Source organism: Drosophila serrata, unplaced genomic scaffold (assembly GCF_035046125.1).
Source record: "Drosophila serrata isolate PLE 108 unplaced genomic scaffold, ASM3504612v1 contig_240, whole genome shotgun sequence".
Lineage (NCBI taxonomy): Eukaryota > Metazoa > Arthropoda > Insecta > Diptera > Drosophilidae > Drosophila > Drosophila serrata.
In genome coordinates this window covers 10,401,029-10,421,269 of record NW_028257138.1, presented here as the reverse complement: position 1 = coordinate 10,421,269, position 20,241 = coordinate 10,401,029, and the positions used below count along the sequence as shown (strand labels likewise).

The window sequence follows — 20,241 nt, the reverse complement described above, 5'->3', positions numbered from 1 at the left end:
AGAACTCGACACAGTTTCGTTAAGTAATTGAATTCAATTGTAGCCGAAGAGTAACCACTATCTAGCTTCAAGTTGGAAATGAAAATGAAAATGAAAAGCTAAAAGTCGATGGTAGTCTATTGGATTGCAGATTGGTTACTCAGAAGCTGGTAAAAACCAAATAAAAGTCATGGTTTTCTAGGAAATTTAAGAGGTTATCAAGGAAAATAGTTTGGCATGTCTTAAAATTAATTAATAATAGAAAAGAAAGGGTATTTAGATGTTAATATCCTTTAAGATACATGCATAATTACAATCAATTTAATGTTTATAATCACCTAAAGCTAGAAAACACAAGATATATACTTTTTCACATATTAAAAAGATGGAATAATAGAAGGAATATTAAATCTCAGTTATCACATAAATATCCTTCAAACTAAGTTAAAACACGTACATTCCGAATAATTACAATCATATCAATTTATGCTAATGCTTTTTATCGACACTTAAAGCTTATTGCAATTTTGTCTGCCCCAAAAAAGTAATCATTTCGATAACGTTTGACCTGCCATTTATTACAAACAATTTAAGTAAAGTGATTCGTTTAAATTTCAAATTATTTCAATCAGTGTCTGCAGCATCACATTTCCCCTCCCCTCCCCCCCAACAGCATGTTTTTCCACAACAATTATTTTCACATTATGTTGATTTCACCTCCTGACCTGACGCTCCAAACCAAAATTAACGTGAAAACAAAGACCAAAAAATTAAACATGCCAAACCATCAAATTAGTGTTAGCCGCAAAGGATTTTCAAAACTATTCAAACACTCCCGGGGTTAAGGGGAAAATGGAGATGAAAAAAGAAAATCAGAGAGGGAAAAACGAGAAAACTACTAATTACACTGCCCTAAAAACTTTAACGACGAGTGCCGGTTGTGGCAATCTTGACGAGGGGCAACCGCATTGCTATAAAACGAGAAATATTTGAGTGTAAACACAACTTGCATTCAACCCAATGTGTGTGTGTGTGTGTTGTGGCGCCGCCTGCGAAGTGTTTTCAGGGGCGTTGCATGCCACACACACATCATGCTGCGGAGAGAGCGAGAGCAAGATACATTTGTATCTTTGAGATATTCTCTAAACGAGGGGAGCCACAACCAAATGTAAATGTCTGTCTGGGCGCATCCTTCGGTAGGAATAGCTGCAAATGCATTCGACGTGAATGTGAGTGTGAGTGCCAGTGTGAACGTGTCGAAAGTAAGCTGCAGTTGCAAGCGACAAAATCGCGCCTCGCTACGTGATCCTGCTTGGGATATATATCCTTTTACCTCCTTCCATCTCTTCAGTTTGAGCCACCCTATAGCCAGTAATATATACATGTGTTGTACTACGCTTGGCTAGTGACAGGAAGAACTATTTGTCACGGCATTCCGTCGGCGCCAGGATTAAGTTATCTCCCCCGAAAAAACTCACACAACTCCCTTCTTTTCCTTAGCCTTGAGTCGCAAAGAGCAAAAAAGTGTCAAATGCGAAACGAAAAATACGGCTTCTGATTTTTGATTTTTCACTTAGTAGAAAGGAGAGGAAAATATAGTATTTTTGAATAATTTTTAACCAAGAAGAGAAGAAAGTCTGATATTAATATATATTTATACATATGTTCATATTTTATAAGGTAGGAAACGTTTCCTTCTAATACTTCCCCTGGAAGAGTATTAAATATGTACAAGTAAATTAGCAAACTTTCCATTTGCTTCTTTAATTTGTATTATTCATAAAAATCTAGTAAAATATTCAATTTTCCGAAGCTTACATTTTCTAATTAGGTTAACTTATTTCTATAAATATTAAAAAAAGGGCATTCAATAAAACTATCTTAAATAACAAGTGCTTATACAATTAATAATATTTAACTGGAATTTCTTTATTTAATCGAGTGCAAATGTCTTCATTCTGCTTAAAAGTATCTAAATTATTAAATAGAATTTCCAATATTAAAAACCCCACCACAAACTGACCATTATTTATAGCGTAAATAAATAATTGGAAACATAAAATCAAATCGAAAATAAATACTCAAACTATCACAAGAAATAAACAAAATAAACAAAACTTTAAAAAGGCGCACTGAAAATGAATCAAAAAGGGAAAAAGGAAAAACCTCCTCCATATATGTAGAACACACTCGTTTAGTGCCACGCCCACTAGGCCATGTCCTTAGGGCGTTTGCTGAATCGAGAACGGAAGTACAGTAAGCGAAATAGTCGTAGAAACATGTGTCTGCGTTCGCATCAACGCCAAAAGGAAACTTTTGGAACACAAGTGCCAGCGTGCATGCATTAAAAATCCACGCTTCCGGCAGGAGTTTACCCCACAAAAGCAACAGTCCACCCAATATATCCCAACCCACCCAAAAAAAAACAATATATATATATAGAAAAAGGAAAACAAAAAACAACCCGCATTCAGGGCTTCAATAAGAAGATATACACAAAAATATAAGGGAAGAGCAAAATCTGGGGAATGGCAAATGCATTTGGAGTGTTTGCGGCAAATGCCAAAATGAAATACATATTACTTAGCAACAAAAAGGGGGAAAACCAAAGCAGTAAATAGCTTCGAATATTTGATGCTCTATAAATAAATAAATAACGATTGAAATTGCTTTAGGAAATTATTTAGTTTGATTTGTAAATTGTTATTTCATAATAAAACATAGAACTCTTTTAATATCCCTTTGCCTTGTAAAAAAATTCATATTAATATTTAATCAATACCAAACATTTCCTGTTTATTTTTTTAACATAAAACATAATTTTTTAAAAAAATATTTTGAGTTATTTCATTATTTTCTGGCTTAACAAATTTATTTAGCCGCAAGCTATAAAAGTAATGGGCATAAAAGAAAAAAAGGAAGCAAAGTTGTATTTTGTTTTGCTGAGTTGCATTTTTTGTTGCCAGAGAAAATGGGAAATATATATAGTATGTATATATATATCTATATAACATGACCGATTTAGCTAAGGGAGGCTTCCCTTTTTTTCTCCTTGGACTATGTGTTTTTTTATTTTGTTTATAAATTTAATATTGCTGCAGGCATTTTTCGGTGTTCTGTCGGTTGTGAGACAGCCTTTTCCTGCGGGGCTTTCGGAGATGTTTTGTAATCCGCTTTTACAATAATGAAAGAACGAATGAATTGACAAAAAACTCGGTGTGTGTATGTGTGCTGAAATTCCACAACATTTATTTGATGCAAATCTATCTATCTATTTGAATTATGCATGAACGGATGGATGAATGATTTCGACTTTACCCAAAAGCGCACTTTGCATTTTTTCAGTTAACAAAACTTTAAAAAACTTTTTTAAAGCTGATCAAACTTTTTACTCTGCCTGGCTCTCGGCTTGATCCCATTATTGTGTAGTGCAGTGTAGTAAGTAGGTAGTAGTGCCAGGAACAATAAATCTTGTGCAGCGAATCAATAAAACTTGCTAATTTTCCGCTCCAATTAGCAGAGTGTACACTATGCTCGCTCTCAACAAATCTCGGCAACGGCAAATGGCGAGGGATAAAAGAAATAAGTTTGCACAATGGCGAAACTACTTGCAGACGAGCAGAAAATGGAAAAAGAAGCTGGAAAAAAGCTTTCTCCTTGTTTCCTTTTTGTATTTTTTTCTGAAGACAGTATATATTTCTTTTCTGTTGGAAAACACAAACATTGAATGGTGATAGGACAATATTAAGTTGCAGTATAAATGATTGCTGGAGTGCCACTTTAGTCAATTAAAATATGGTTTCAACATTTACTTAATGGTATATTTACTAATGTTCACAATATGATTTATATTGTCTGCCATTAATGGCCAAAATGGTTCTGCTAAATGTGTTTTGCAATTTTGTGTAATATTTATGAAATAAATGTAAGCCAAAGTGGGAAAAGTAGTATTCATAAATGTTGGGAAAATAATTTAAAATCTTTTATTAAAAAGGAAATATATAATGCTGTTTTCTAATTTCATTTAAACTCCATTTCCAAACATATTTCAAACAATAAACAATTTCCAATCATTTATCCCTGCCTTGGGGCTGCAGCTTATAAACAAGATTGCAAATTTAATTTAAAGATCAATCGCAATTCTGTTGAACAAGTAGAACAATATTTATTCAACCAAGATACCGCTTGTGTGCTGCATGCAGCAGGGCTAGTTGCAACCATTTGGTGGCCCACCACCAAGGGCAACATAAGCAGCAATAGCAACACCAACACCAACAACAACACCAACAACAACAGCAACACCAACAGCAACACCAACAGCAACAGCAACTTTATAGCTGATTTGTAGCATGCAGCAAGCAATAATTCAATGTTCTATGAAAGGATGGGTCGAGAAGGGAGACAAAAGCTGGGATATATTCCAACACCTTCGACAATGTCGCTGTCAATGTGGGGCGGGGCAGCAGCCAGCAGGCGGTGGCATCAGGCGCCGGCTGCCTGCAACTGCAACGGCAACGGCAATCTGTCTGGCCTGCCAATCTGCCCCCTGCCCCTTAGTCTGTCTGCCAGGAGGAGGAGGAGATGGAGGAGGTGGTAGACTCACTGCCACATACGTACTCCTTGAGTGCCACAACAGCAATCGGTTGCACCTTTGAAGCGTGTCCGTGTTGTGCTGTTGCTGCTGCTGCTGCTGCACCACCAAAGGCTTCAACAAAAACAAATTTGCATAGTCAGAGGCTCAGTTCAGGAAATTAGAGATGATAAGTGAGGGAGATTTGTGTAAGCGATATTTTTATTATCATTTAATTGAGGGTGGTTTTTGTAAATGTTTCTAATAAATTTCAACGTTTAAAAAATACGAAAATACAGATACCAAAAATACATTTTGCCCAAGATAAGCAAAAGTCTTTTTTTGGTATACAACTCGTTAAATATTCCAGCAGTTATTATTAATTTTTCTGACAGATATTTTCGCTGAATTCGTAATTGGGAATTTTTAGCAGCAAAGCCTCCATCAACTTAATAAATAATATGGATTCAAGTAATTTACTGATGGCTTTGATTTGTATTAATATGTTTGAAGATGTAAATTAATATTTCCTGTATAAATGAATATATATTAAAATTATTCATTAAATTTTAAATTAGTTCAAAAGCTAACATGAAGTTTTCTTAACCAAATACCTTATAAATATGACTCCAGAAGAATTTATTTGAAAGTGAAATAATTTTCCAAAAATTTAATTTTACAACTCTTTAGGTGTCCCATCTCTAAGAAATGCATATGCAATGCTTTTAACCTATTTGGAACCAGAAGGAAGTGTTGCAACTCCTTCCACGAAACTTCCCTGTTGCATTTTTGGTGTTTACTCTTTGCTTTTTATTTGTGCCTGGCAACTGCAATTTAGAATGCAACCCTGTTTTGATGCTCTCCCCCTTTTTTTCGGGATTGTCGACTGTGAAAAGTTCCCTTCAACTTCACCTTGCATTGCACTTGCGTTTTGTCATTGCCATTATAATTGATAGCAATATAATTTTGTTCCTTCTTTGCCATTTCCAAACAATTCCAGAAAAAGGGTCCGGGTCTTGGTCGCGCTCTGTGCTGTGTTGGAGTGTCGCCCTCCTGGATTTTATGTAAATTTTTCGTGCAAATTGCTTTTAATGCATTTTGAATGCAATTTGTGTTTTGTATGTTGGAATTGGAGAGTGGCGCACACAAAAACTCGTAATTGAAACTGAAAGATTTTAATTTAATTTGAGTTTCTGTTTCTCTTATCGCCGTCTGACTCTGTTATTGTGTTTGCCTTTTCCAAAAGAGATGGAGGGGAGGGTAGGGTAGGTAGGGCTCATGGCTTTCCGTACTCTGTATTTTCCGTATTCCGAATTCCCAGTTCTCCCAGCTTTTCCCCAGTTTCCATCTCTCCCAGTTTCAAGTTCTGTGTATATTTTTAGCTCCATGTTTGCCAGCATCATTCGGGCAACATCCATGCGGGATGTTACTTCCTTCTGCCTATCTGCATCTGCCTGCATTCATTGAATTGATTTAGATAAAATCGCCGTGTGCCGTGCTTTGTCGTGTGTGCCTATATATACATATATATATATATATATTATGTAGATATATATATATATTTTTGTTGATTGCGTAATGCCCTGACGAATGCAACTTCATTATGGCGCCTCCCCTCAAAAAGCGTCACCAATTGGCGGCATGTAAATGGTGCACCGCCTCATAATAGATACATTTGAGGTGTTCATTCTCATCTCATCTCTCCCCCCTGGAGATTTTGAGGTTGACATTAAATGAGCTTGTAAGTGGGGGAGAAGAGCGGGGCCGGAGACCGAGATTTATGCGATGCACTCCACATAAGCCACATAAATCTCAATGTGGCGCTGCAAATTGGAACGCCCTAGGGGGAAAATCAAACGGTGTATGTGTGATAAGACTTTAATGAGATTTTAGTGGGGAGGGGAGTTTCGGTGACTTTATTGACTCGGCTCGTCATGGTATTATTTATTTTATTGAATTTACATTTTGTAAGGAACGTTATTTCGATTATTAAAACAACACACTAGAAAGATTTTGATGTGTGTCAAAGATATTTGTGAGTTTGAAAAGTGTTTAACTTTAAACGGAAATATCTTTATAGAATTGGAAAGTATTTTAGGAATTTTCAATAAATTAATGTTTGTAAAAGATAATATTTGAATTATCTGTACATGATCCAAAAGAAAAATTCATTTTAATAAAACTTATTTATGGGTTAGCATAGCATTTATTTTTTGTAAATAAGTGTTTTGTTACAGTAATAAATTTAGCCTTATAATCTATATGGTTTTAAACCTGATACCATCTTAAATTTTAAATTCTTATATATATACTGTTTTGAATAATCAGAAAATCGTACAAATTAATAATCAACCTTAAAATTTAAGGCATATCCATTTCCTGCGTTAAATGAAAGCTGTCTCCATAGCAGTACTTTGAAATTAGTTTTTCCCAGATTAATGCAATTTATCTTATCTGCTTAAACTTTTCAGTAATTTTATCAAGTTCTTAATCGGATTTGAGATCCTTGACCCTGGTCCGTTCCCTTAGCAGAGGTGGAAACTTTATCCGCGAACTGAACAATAAGCAATTAAATGAAATCCACACTTCTTTGTAGAAATTTCCATAAAAAACTCGCGAGCAAAAAGTGATTTTTAATGAAATGAGCATTAAGTTGATAGATCGAATAAGTGAGCTTACTTTTACCTGACCGGGAGTTATGTTTAACTTTTGCTTGGGGAAATCAAAAACTTTTACTCTAACAATGAATCGGGGAAACTGAACAGTGAAAAACGACTCTTTTGGAATGGGAACAGAAAAGGGGATTTTCATTTCAGGCATAAATGTAATTTTTTAATTTCTCTCGGGCAAACCCACATAAGTGGGAATATCGAGTGGGAGAGTGTGTGTGTGTAGGGCCGACCTTTTATAACCTTCAAATGAGCAGGCAGTTTTGGGGCCCATATTCTCTTCAGCCAAATAACAATTTAATTATGAACATACTCAGGCTTTGCTCTCGGGTCTCCTCACTCCCAGTCTCTCTCTTTCTCTCTACCAAATCCAAGGACAAATTATAGCCATAAAGGAGCTTTGGTCGCCTTTTGCCTGTGGGATAGGCTAAGAGCTCATTAATGTCACATTCATGGCAACTCCGGAAAGAGCATAAAACGAGCAAAAATTCTATCAGAGGAAACCCCAGACGGGGACCTGGACCGAAACTCCATTTAAATTGAGTGCACACAACAAATTGTTGGGTGTGTGTGTGGCCGTTTTGTGGGCCTGTAAGGCAATTAACGTGAGTTTCCCCCCCACACTCTTCAGTACTGCAGTAAAATAATCAAAATTAGCCAAAATCGCCACTGCCGTTTTGGGTCTTTTTTGGGATGAAATTTATTAGGCAGGATTTTGTGTGATAAAAGTCCGGGTATATAAAATTGAGTGTTGAGGGAAGGTATAATGTACTTAAGAGGGGATAATTCTAAAAATAGAGCCTTAATTTTCAGGAGATATATGTTAGTAAATTTAAATAATAAATTAGGGAATTGTTTACATAAAAGACAAGTTTTTAAAACAAATTTTAAATAAAAGCTTGCATAAATAACAAGAATTTGTTCAAGATACATATCAAATCCATATAGTCTTAAGGTCATTTTTTGAGGATTAACAATAAAAGACCTAATCGAATTCTCTCTTAAAACAGAACCGGGATTTTTGCTCAATTTTTCTACTAATGGGAACTATAAGGCAGTTGTTGCTAAATTGCTTGTGCATTGCTGGCAAAGTCCTTTCTCTCTATTCCTTTATAAATCTAATTTCCAGGCAACCCATACTTTGCGGTTTTTTGTTTAAAACAAAACTCCCTCTTAGAAAACCCTTTTATTATTATTATAATTATTTAATTATTTTCTATATAACACCACAACTGAACAACAATGAAAATTACCCAAGTAGCTGGTTTCCCTTTGAAGTCCTGATCGTTCTTCACTTCCTTAGAGCTTCGACCTGCTGGTGGTTTGGTTCTCTGTTCAACCCGTCGCTCTAATTAAATTTGATATGCATATTGCTGGGGCATTTCAAGTGGCCAGACACAAGGACGAGAACCCCCATTTTCCGAGGTAGCGAAACCTTGTGGTTGGCGTCCCGCCTCCTATATATGGGTAATAAATTTGATTAGTAGGATTTACGGGCTCTTTCTCTCGGGTCGACGTCAAACGCTTTTCTTGCTGCAGTAAATTTTATGCTAAACAGCAGTTGAAAAATGGTTGGAAAAGCAGGGTTGGTCAAGGGTTTTTCCTCTCTGTGTGCTTTTCTCTTTCACTTTTTTAGTGTTGTGTGTCTTTAACGTTGAACGAGTTGTTACAATAAATTGTTTATTGCATACTCTTGGGGCTCTCTCTCTCACACTCTTTGGACATGTGTACTGCGAAACATTTAAAGTGAAAAGCCCAAGGTAACTATCCCCAAGACTCCCTTTGAGCAAGGGGCTTACAGTTTTGCCAAAAAGTATGCAGCGACCCCATCATTAACATCATTATCGATGGGGGTCCATAGCGAAACCAGAAGAAAAATCACCAAAAATGATGCCAAGGCCCAGGGGCCGAGATTGTGCGATAAAGCCAGAAACACACACACAGTCACAGGCACGTGAAGTGAAGTTGAGATGGCCAGGCAAATGTCCTTTTTTTTATCCTTTCTGTGTACCGATGCCTTTTTGCGGCTTTCAGGCTCACAGCATGCTGCCATTTTGCTGACTGCCAAAAACTCAAAATGAAATGCAGTCAACGCCCTCACTTCCGACACTCCCGCACAACCGCATTTCCTCTTATTTTACACTGGGAAAAATAATGTTTAGGGATGGGAGATGTTATTTTAAAGAAAAATGCGAGTTTCCTAAGATAAGATAAACAACATTTAAGTAATATAAAATATTTAACAGGATTCAAAGTCATTTCAGAGTCATTTCCGACCCTATAAATCATGTATATTCTTGATCAGCATCAAGAACCGAATCAATCTAGACATCTCAGACAGAAAATTTGTTTTATAAATTTTTTCAAAATTTTAAAAGGGGTTACATCGTTAAAATTGCTAAAAATTTCATAAAATTTGTATTTTGAACTGAGTATGCAGATTTGTTAACCTATTAAAAAATAACTTATGACAGTTTTCCGTTTTGAATTTAGCGCGTTTTTGAATTAGTTAGTTGAATTGTCATATACAAGTATTCATATAATATAATTTTTATTTAATGTTGTATTATTATTAACTTAAGTTGAACTTTTAAACCTATCAGAAACTTAATTCTAAATGCCTTTTTTATTAAATTTGTTTGTTTTAAGCTGTAAGAGTCCCTTTCTTTGAACTGCATAGCACTACTAATTATAATGACCAGATTCTATATTCTTCTACCATTTATAAAGAATACTCTATTAATTTCTTTAGTGATTTAAATAAAACAACGATTTTATATCAGTGTCTATGGTCTCTTCAGTTAAATTATGCGCATTGGGCTTCTTTTGGGGTACTGAAATTATTTCACTCCCTAGCTCTCATGTTGGCTGATGTAGATTCACCGCCCCTTCACAGCTTCGTTCCCTTTGTGACTCTGTTTGTGGCGAAAAATGAAAAGAGATTTTTTTTTTATTTTTCCGTTTGCATGCCAAAGACTAGGCTTAAAAAAAAGTAAGAAAAAACGTCTAAAAACGACAGAAAGTGCATTTTGATGATTGGCACGCTGCTGGGACATAAATCTACATTTGCAATTGCAGCCTGAATCAATTGAGGCGAATATTTAAATGGCATGTGCACAAAGGCCTTTGAAATGTATTCCTAATAATAAACGGAAATTTTCGGATATTTCGCATAGGTGAACGCTATTTTTCAACGAATATTTTAGTGAGTTTTTGCCGAAAAACACTTTATATAATTCGGCTGAGCTATGTGGGAAAATAATAATAATCAAATGTTGATTTTAAGAGGAAAAATAAATATGATTGGAGATAATTTTATGAACTTTAAATAATCCCAAGAGCTGTTTTCATATATTAATATATTTTTTATTCTTTTTTTCATTGCAGGTAAGCCTCAGCTAATTATGACTGAACACATATTTTAATTAAGTATGTATGTATTTGCTATTAATCTTAACATCTTTGGGTTTTTTCAAGTATATTTTAATACCCACATAAAGCAAATAACATGAAATTATAAATAATATCTCGTTTTTTTATATATCTTTTAATGGCCTTGTTCGCTAGACTTTTATGCCATCGATTTAATAACAACGAACATACTTATTATATTTCATAACCAGCTCGAAAGTAAACAAATTGGGTTTTATATGTGCTTTAATAAGACTTATTTCGATGCTCGAATTATCGGAACACAATCAAATTACAATTTTCGCAACGGCCAACGAAATTAAACCATGTCATTAACATATTCGCAGAGTTTTAAATGAGAATATCGCATTAATTATTATCAATTTTCAAAGTGTATGTGGATGGAGTGAGAAAATAAACGAAAACTTTTTTAAAAATTCAGCTCTTGGAAAACGCTAATAAATCAATGCAAAAATGCCATAAGCGAAAAGAGGAGGAAAATTAAAATCATAGCAAGGGGAGGGACTAGTAGGGGACATCGGTGGCGGCATTAACATAACAGTTATGTGCATATTAAGTGTACATTATGTTCCTTAATCCAGACAATAAAGCACCCAGACAATGCGGCAGCAGCCACAGCAAATAAATGAAATTTTACAACAAATCAATGGACTGCAACGAACCAACCGTTTTGGTCCTTGAATATGAAATACATATGGCAGCAGGCATTAATTGAAATGAAATGTTAATGCCACACCGACAGATGTTCAATGGTGAAGATTTGCAATCGGAATTGGGTCAGAGATTAAATCGAAATATGTGTATATACACCGTAGAGATTAGTGTGGGAATTTTATTTTCAAAGTATAGGTAATTATTGATAAGACACAACAAGCCTATGTTATTTCCATCAAATATTCCGAAATTGTTCATCCATTAGAGAGTTATGCATCTTATTTTCCACCATGAACATTGCACACACGACAGTCTCCATTGATGATGACATTGCCAGGATTTAGGGGTGTGGCTAATTGAATAGATTTATAGATTTATTATTAACTTATCACTCACAGAATACTATTATTATAATCAATTATATTTACCGCTAGCCAGAGCCAAAAGGCCAAGCAGAAAGGCAACCGATAGGAATTTCATTTTTGTTATTAGCCGAACAGAAGCGAGTACTGAACTGATGCCTTTGCCAGACTCATCCCGCTGCTTTTATACCTCCGATCAGTAGTCGTTGTTATCAGCTTTTGGGTTGGGGCAAAACCGCATTATTGATTTTATACGTTTGGTATTACCCTACGCTTTACTGTGAAAATCCCAAGTCTCTGCTATCTTCCCCATCCCCCATCGATTTCAGGTTCAATTAACTGCAGTTAATTGCACTTGAACTCGACTGCATGCGTCTGGTTGTGGGTCTCGGGTCTCTCTTCTGAAGAAATTTAGAACTCGTTTTGCTAAGCCCGTTGTTTTGATTGACAAGCTTTCCAGGCAATCGTAAAAATCCAATATCTTGCCTTTGGTTGGATATCAAAAAGATACGTCATAGCTCGTCGCGAATGCTTAGGAACAGGTTTTTATTTATTATTATTATTATGATGCTTCTTTAACTTTAATTCAATTTGTATTTGTCCCTAAATATGTAAATATATTTATGATTAAAGTGCATAACACCTAGAAGCAACTGCTTGGCATATATATTATATAAATTTATATATATGTATATATTTATGTTTATTAAATTTATATGATTTATGTTAAATGAAAAATGCTGTAGAGATACAAGTTTTAATTTCTTTCAATTATTTATAATCAATTACTTTTGCCAAAAAAATATATCTTATATGTTTCACTTTGGATTTTATCATTTAATATATAATATAATTTAAATCGAGACAAATATTATTAAGCTGAAGATGATAATGAGATACCAGTTTAATCAAAACAAAAAGAACAAGTCACTTATTTGTTTTAATTATTTCGAATGAGTTTGATTTGCTTTGAGATTTTCTTGTTTTTTTAGGCTTCTTTATTGTTTTTAATATCTTTCATGGATGTATAATAAGTGTTATATTAAAATAAATAAAAGAAAAATATGTTTTACAAAATATTTAAGATCAAGATTGATTGGTTTGTGATATTGATACTACTTTCGTTTAATTATTATAAGATCTTCTGAGTTTAATATTTTTTGATACATTTATTCATTTAATTTATAACTTTACATTTTGTATTGCTGTTATTTGGCTTTGAATTTACAACTTTTATTCTCTAAATAACATTTTAAGGGCTGATTTAATACTCATAAATTTTATTTCGTGTACAAACTTGACAATCACTATTTATGCTTTGGCTGACATTTATATTAGCACAAAAACTTATTTATGAGAAATATTTTTATTTAATATATTTAAGTTAGTTTACGAACTGAAGATTGAATTTTATAATATTTATTCCATTAAGTGTAAACATATTCGTCATCAAGTAGGTCTCCGCGTCTTCTAAGATATTTATTTTGATTATATTGTATTAAATATGGATAATTCCGGATGTCGTACGGGGCACTCTCTTGTTTTAGGGCTGTAAAAACACCAATAAATAAGTTTTTTTTTGAGTACTTTACTGCCAAAATCACTATAATCACCATTCATCAGCACTAACTACACAGATTGCCATCAGAAAAACAAAAGCGAATTTCAGGAGCTTCATTTTGAAGGATATGAACTTATTTGATTGCCGAACGAAGTGGAACTGAGCTCCTAAGAAGGAACATAACTAATATATAGGATTCCATAAGAAGGTTTTATCGCATAAATTCTGTAGAGAAAAAATGGTCTTTGAGCGCAGTTTTTCTTATCAAATGATGACGGAAATAAGTGCAGGGAATTGTTTTGCTGATACCTTTGGGACGCGTGCCTCTGTAAATATATATTTTTCACTATTTATAAAGTGAAACAACGTTTTCCGGCCTATGTGTCATACAAAATATGTTATCAGAATTTATTAAAGTCTCAGGAGTCCCATAAAAATGAATTATAATTACATCAATTGACGCAAATTCTGCAGTTTCAATTTCCTCTTTGTATTTCATAGTGTTCTTAAAAATATTTCATAATTACTTGTGTTTTGAAATTACTCACTACTTTGCCTATTTCCAAATTTAAAGAAATAATTGGTTTCTTAGAATGAATTAGTTTATCATAATAATTTTTATGGTATTTTCAAAAAAACTTGCCTTTTGTTTGTAAGTTGAAATGTTTTCTATTACTTCTGTCTTTATGTACCAATGAGGAAAACTCGTGAAAATCTATTGAAAACAAGAAAAGAGTCAATCAAAATGGTTTGCAAGTTGGAAGAGAAACTTCCCTGCAAAGTGCAAAAGGGAACCAAAATTGCATTACAAACTTGGAAATCAACTAAGAGGAACGGAACTTCATTATGTAGATATATATATATATAGATATATATATTACGATTTGTTTAGGGTTTTGTGTGTATTCTCGTCAAATTTTGTTGAGGGAGTACTGTGCCAAGCTCTGCGGAAATTTGTATGCATTTTGAACTATGTGTACTGACAATATTTCCCTTATCTTATCTTTTTCTTAATTTATTGCCTCTTCCCTATTTATTTGTATCATTATTAAACTATTTACATTAACATTTATAAGAAAATAAAGTAATGAGTCATTTATCGTAGACAAAATGTTGAAAGAGTCATATCATACTTTCAGGCTGAAACTACTTTATTTATTTTTTATATTTCCCAAGACCCTATATTTCCTCTCACATATTTGAGACAACTCAGTTGTTAATCTCAATTGTATGTATCAATATTTATCACAGACAATGCTGCCATTTTCTGTGAGTTCACTATTTAGTCCATTAGCTAAAGTCTATTAAATTAGAGAGAAGGGAAATCATTGCTTATGATTCACCTTTAATGACAGGGAAATCACATTTCATTTCAAAAATGTAGCCAGAAATGATAAATGCTTTCATCACATTGATAATGCCTTCTCTATATACATATATCCATGTCTAAGAGTATCTGTATATATATAAGGATAGGGAGAGAAAGAGGCATGTACACGTGGCAGTTGGAGCTGTTTAATCAAATTACGAACAGGACGACAGTCTCAGACAATAAAGTTAATTAATTTACCGTGCCAGGGACATTGACTTGGTCCTTGTTTCGGTTCAGGCAGGCATTTTGACAGATGCATTGGACGTAGTCCTGTCAGGTCCATTGTGAGGTATGTATATAGGTGCGATTGTGCAGTAAATTAAATTTAATGGAAAATGTTTGAACTGCTCTCTGACAGTGTGACACGTTTTGCAAATTTTGCCAGCTTCGACTCAAGCTTTGGCTCATTTTCGTAGTCTTGACGAGGTAAAGCAGGTATGCAAATCACGAACGAAATTCGATTATAAAATATTAATCTATTAATTTGTATTCCACCCACTCAATTGACGCCACTCGTTGTTCATAAATCAAAGCGAAACCTGTTAATTTTTGGTCATGCTGGGGAGGATTGGATTTAAACTCAAACATTAACTCGACACTTTTGGCAAATGTATAATCGAAAGCGCAAGGCTTGTCAATTCCTTGTGCCGCAATTTATGCTAATTTAGTTATAACCTTTCTTGAACCCACACGCACACACACATAGAGACACATTCCTGAATGACTGGCAACAATCCATTAGTGGGTTACTAACGGTACCCGGCCGCCGCCATTTTGTGTAACAACTGCAAATCAATGGCCTGACATGTGAAAAATTGCTGCCATTTTGGGTGCTATGCTACTCTGCTCCCATTGTTATATGTCTATTATAATATTGGAATATTATTTTATGCATGCAACTGGGTCCGACTTACACACACACACACACACAAATATATACATATTTTGTGATTGTGTCTGCATTTTCGTAATCAAGCTCATGATAAATCGTTGGCGCAAAATTTATTGAGTTTTTGCATGACATTACCAAAGCGATAGCAGCTGCAGCCTGAAATAGAAAAAAACCTAGTAATAAAGAGAATAATGCTAGAAAAGTGTCTATCTATTTTATTTTGGGTTTTTTTTTGTCACCTATTTAGGATTGTGGAAGTTATAAGATAGGGCATTTGGGGTAATTATTGTAAACAAATACCTTTCTAAGGTTTATAATAGCTAAACTATTTTAATTTAACTAGTTCTTCATAATTTCGTTTAAAGTTTCTTCGGAAAATATTACAAACAAGACAAAAAGCTATCTTCTGCACACTGAAGTATTCATACCCTTGAAGATTGCAATTTGATCACCAGAAATTAATACAATGTAAATTAAATATATTTTTAATTGTTCATTTCATTCACCGTTTTTGCATTTTTCTGTATTTCTAACGCTCGTTTGTATGGCAGCTTTATGATATGGTAGTCGGATAATTAGTAAAATTTTACATAAAATTCTAGATATATACATATATAATGACTATATATTAAATAGAAAATCTGTTGAAAACTGGAAAAGTTATAATTTTTTTCTTAAAACTTTCCGATGGTTCCTATGGCAGGCATTTATATATGTATATATATAGTCCACCGATTAGCCATGCTCCGATTTATATATTAGTAAAATTATATAGAAGAATAATTCCATAGTTTCATTCAAATAGCTTGCTCTTTGTTCCAAAACAAATCTCGCACATCTGTACATATGATTCCCAACTAGTTCTAACATCCCCGGAACGAAGTGACTTCTGCCGGCCGAGTATCAGAAATGTGTTGTGTTACAAAAGTTGCAAGTCATTGTTTATTAGTGTTCAAAGTTAGTAACTGCTCATAGATACTTACTGGTCAAAGATAATTACTGCCCATAGATAGTTACTATTCAGAGTTACGTACTGCTCATAGTTACTTAAAGTTAATAGAAACTTTCTGATCATAGTTAATTACTGGTCACAGCTAATTACGAATCATAGTTCTATAAATCGTCTGATTGTTCCTATGTTAGCTATATATATGTATATATATAGTCCACCGACTAGCCATGCTCCGATTTATATATTAGTAAAATTATATAGAAGAATAATTTCATAGTTTCATTCAAATAGCTTACTCTTTGTTCCAAAACAAATCTCGCTTATCTGTACATATGATTCCCAACTAGTTCTAACATCCCCGGAACGAAGTGACTTCTGCCGGCCGAGTATCAGAAATGTGTTGTGTTACAAAAGTTGCAAGTCATTGTTTATTAGTGTTTAAAGTTAGTCATACATACTTACTTGTCATAAATACTTACTCGTCAAATATAATTACTGGTCATAGATACTTACTGTTCAGAGTTACTTACTGCTCATAGTTACTTAATGTTCATAGAAACTTTCTGATCTTAGTTAATTAGTGGTCAAGTTAATTACTGGACATAGATACCTACTGTTGAAAGATGATCCTCTAAATTTAACAACCGTTTTCTGGCAGTTATATTATATAGAGAGTTTGCATGATTTTCTTTATACATTTCAATTGCAAAATGGTTGAATTTTTAATTAAAAATAGGTTAAGTGCCCCAATAACTGCCTTCAAAATATGTATAAGAACACACATCAATTTTGTAAAAAGAAAAGCAATCAGCAAAGCCAGACCAAAGGTTTAAAGTTCGTTTTATAAAATGCAAATCGAAGCAATTATTCCTTGTTACCAACCTCTGGGAACAAAAGATAAAAATCAATTTTCAACTTCGAATGTAAATTGCCGAACTGAATTTTCTTTGCGCATGCCATACATACATATGAGTATGTAAATTATCCGAATACTATATAGTATTTTCCTTTCTTTTTTTTTGGGTAAATTTTCTCGAGCTGCACGCTATGAAATGAATGGTGGCAGCAGCATCCTTATCATGTTTGTCCAGCTGCTGCAGTAGCAATTGCTTTGAACAAAAAATGAGCCGAAAATGTCTTTGTGAACATTCTTCACTACCGAATAATACCGAAAATTGATAAAAAAATGTACCTATATATAGATAGATTTATATGTATATATAAATGTAATTGATGTTGGGATGGCCAAAGAGTTATGAGAAGAAAATCGCCTGCTGCAGCTGGGATTTATAGATATTTTTTTGCCGCCTTTCCCTTGAAAATGATTGATGACAAAATTGATTTTTATTAAATGGAATTCTTTCACTTTTCGTTTTCTAATTGAAACAGGAATATATATATATGTATATATATTTGTATATATATGGAAAACATTCAAATAGCAAGGCTAGGCATTTATTTTGTGTTATGTTTTGCAGTCTATAAAAAGTATTACAAAACTTTACACTTTGTTTTTTCTCATTTCTAAGCTGTGAATTTATGCCAATGAGTTTTGAATATGTGCATAATTGATTTGCACAAATTGTTTTAAATGTTAAATTGTTTAATTGTTAAAAATGTTTTAAACTTTAGAGCATGAATGGTGCAGTGAAATATTCTATATTGTGCTCAAAGCGTTGTATAATATTTAATTCCTTTCAATAAGTTATTTTTTACCCCCAATTAGCATTAATGTTTCTTTATTTTATTCAAATGCATTTGTAAAATACATTCCCAAATCACCAAGCAAGAGTAATTTTTGTAGATCAGATTGAGCTCGTTACAAACAAGCTGTCCCAGACATAATGCATAGAGCCTTAGTGTGTAGCACTCAAAAAACTATCATAAACATACTTGAAACAAAACGACAGATGGACACAAAAGTGAAGAATCCTGCTCGTCGTACTGCCTGAGCATGTCCTCAATAAAGGCGAAATTATGAGTGAATTTCTCATGACTTATATGCGTTATTAAGCTGCCACCCAGCCTCCCAACGACCCCCGTTGTTGTTGAGTCTAAATTATTTTAGGAAATACTCGTTTTGGTAGACAAAAACCGGACTCGAAAAAGCGAATGACAAATGTGCCGAGTGAAGTGGGTCCGGTCTCTGGTCTGATCTCGTTTCTGGTTCTGTGGTCAATGTGCATGAGCATGAGCCAGAATGAAAACTATTAGCCGGACATGCTGGCTGGACATCATTGTGCAGTTGTTAGATGACTCACAGACAGGAAGCAGAGTCCTCCGTGTCCATCTGTTGGACAGAGAACAAGTTTTTTGGCTTTGCCACAACCCCAGTGACCCCTGTGCAACATCACAGAGCTGATGTAAAGAGGCAAGTACGTTTTTCAGGGTGAAAAATAACGCCGTAAAACAGATATATCCGGAGGCTGTTGACCATGTTCGCATGTCGCTAATGTCGCGCTGATGCTGAACATGGGTTAGAACAGACTTTTGAAAATACTTTTAAAGGTTTTATGGATAAAAGGTTTAAGGATAAAGGCAGTTATCAGAGTAATTCACATTAATCGGCTATAGAAAGGTATAGAAATGTAAATATGTTTCTAGAATAAATTTTATTTATTTTTTTTTTATTTTCCACACTGGGTTTATTAAAACTAAATAATTAAGAGCAACTTTCGTTATTTTTACAGCACCTGTTATCAGTTTAATTCTGCTCAATAAACCAGCAATTAATAAACCCTAATGCTATTTACGATCAACTTAAATACTCGTTAATTTATGCTAAAGGTTAACCAAGTGTTTTAACAGGAAATTTAGTAACTGGCATCATTTTCCACCCTTTAACATTTTCTGCCACCTAATCAGTTTTTCGATTCTCAAAAACCTTAGCATACTTTCCAGGGCGATCAAAATGGCTTCTGTGTGTTCGAGAGAGAGAGAAAAGCTGCTGGAGAAAATGGGCAATAAATTTGAATTAAGTGCTGGTCTTTATTTGCTGCTGATTTACCATAGCTAATGTTATTGCCTGTGGCCATAACCTTTCTTTTTATGACCTTCACTTGATGATGTGCAGTTACATAAGCGCTCTTGCGATTTTTTATCAGGTTAAACATTACATTTATTTACTGCCCCCGCATTGGAAACTACAATGTTGTTTCTACATTTTTGGGGCATTATTTTTGGTTAAAATTCCATGATTGCTTGTCATCAGTTTGCCATTTTTATGATTATTTGTACTTCCCCCACACACACACACACACACACACAGAAAAACAAGAAAATATGTCCGCAGCCTACAAAATGGCGACGAAAAATATCCAAATAAAGGCCACATACAAAAAATAAAGCTAAAGAAAAGCCGCCAACACACAAAAAAAGGCAAATAAAAATATTTGTTAGCCTTATTAAAATTCCATGCAAATTCGTTTATGGCGACTGCAGTGGGCGTAATCCTTCCTCCCCAGGACAATGTGTCCTGTGTGTTTGTGTGTGGCAACAATTGTTTCGACTGGGACGAAATAAGTGAAAACCTAACGAAAAGTTATTTCATATGCGCCAGACAAAACAACCCCACACCGAAAAAAAAAGGAAAAACCCCCGGCTCCCAGGACCAGTCAATGTGAGCCAAGGACTCTACTGGGGTGTGCTGTGTGTGTGTGTATGCTGTGTGTGTGGCGCGTGTTAAGCATATTTAGTTCATTTATTTCAAATTAGATTCTTTTTTGGAGCGACAACAAAGAAAGTGCCGCAAGGCATGGAGACGATGGCGACGAGAGCCCAACGGAAGCTCTTGCCAAG

At 34.2% G+C, this 20,241-nt stretch overlaps 2 protein-coding genes and 1 long non-coding RNA gene across 3 annotated transcripts in view; 1 reads left to right on the top strand and 2 right to left on the bottom strand.

Annotated features, from left to right (window-relative positions):
- Sema1a (semaphorin 1a) overlaps positions 1-20,241 on the top strand; it is a 150,191-nt gene that overhangs the window by 47,783 nt on the left and 82,167 nt on the right. The gene's annotated exons all lie outside the window — the stretch shown is intronic.
- On the bottom strand, positions 11,459-11,816 carry LOC110183864 (bomanin Short 3-like). The gene is made up of 2 exons (XM_020952217.2): positions 11,733-11,816; positions 11,459-11,656 (listed from the first exon to the last, which is right to left on the bottom strand). Exons 1-2 carry the CDS (start codon positions 11,782-11,784, stop codon positions 11,583-11,585), a joined length of 126 nt encoding a protein of 41 aa, XP_020807876.1. The 5' UTR covers positions 11,785-11,816; the 3' UTR covers positions 11,459-11,582.
- On the bottom strand, positions 12,661-13,419 carry LOC147644057 (uncharacterized). The gene is made up of 2 exons (XR_015271315.1): positions 13,280-13,419; positions 12,661-13,215 (listed from the first exon to the last, which is right to left on the bottom strand). It is a non-coding gene; the product is annotated as an uncharacterized LOC147644057 (long non-coding RNA).

Excerpts from the sequence above, each read along its gene's own strand:
- LOC110183864 (XM_020952217.2), bottom strand. The coding sequence starts at position 11,784 with ATGAAATTCCTATCGGTTGCCTTTCTGCTTGGCCTTTTGGCTCTGGCT. Across the intron at positions 11,657-11,732 it reads CCTTTTGGCTCTGGCTAGCG|CCACACCCCTAAATCCTGGC; the intron begins GTAAATATAATT and ends CTATTCAATTAG.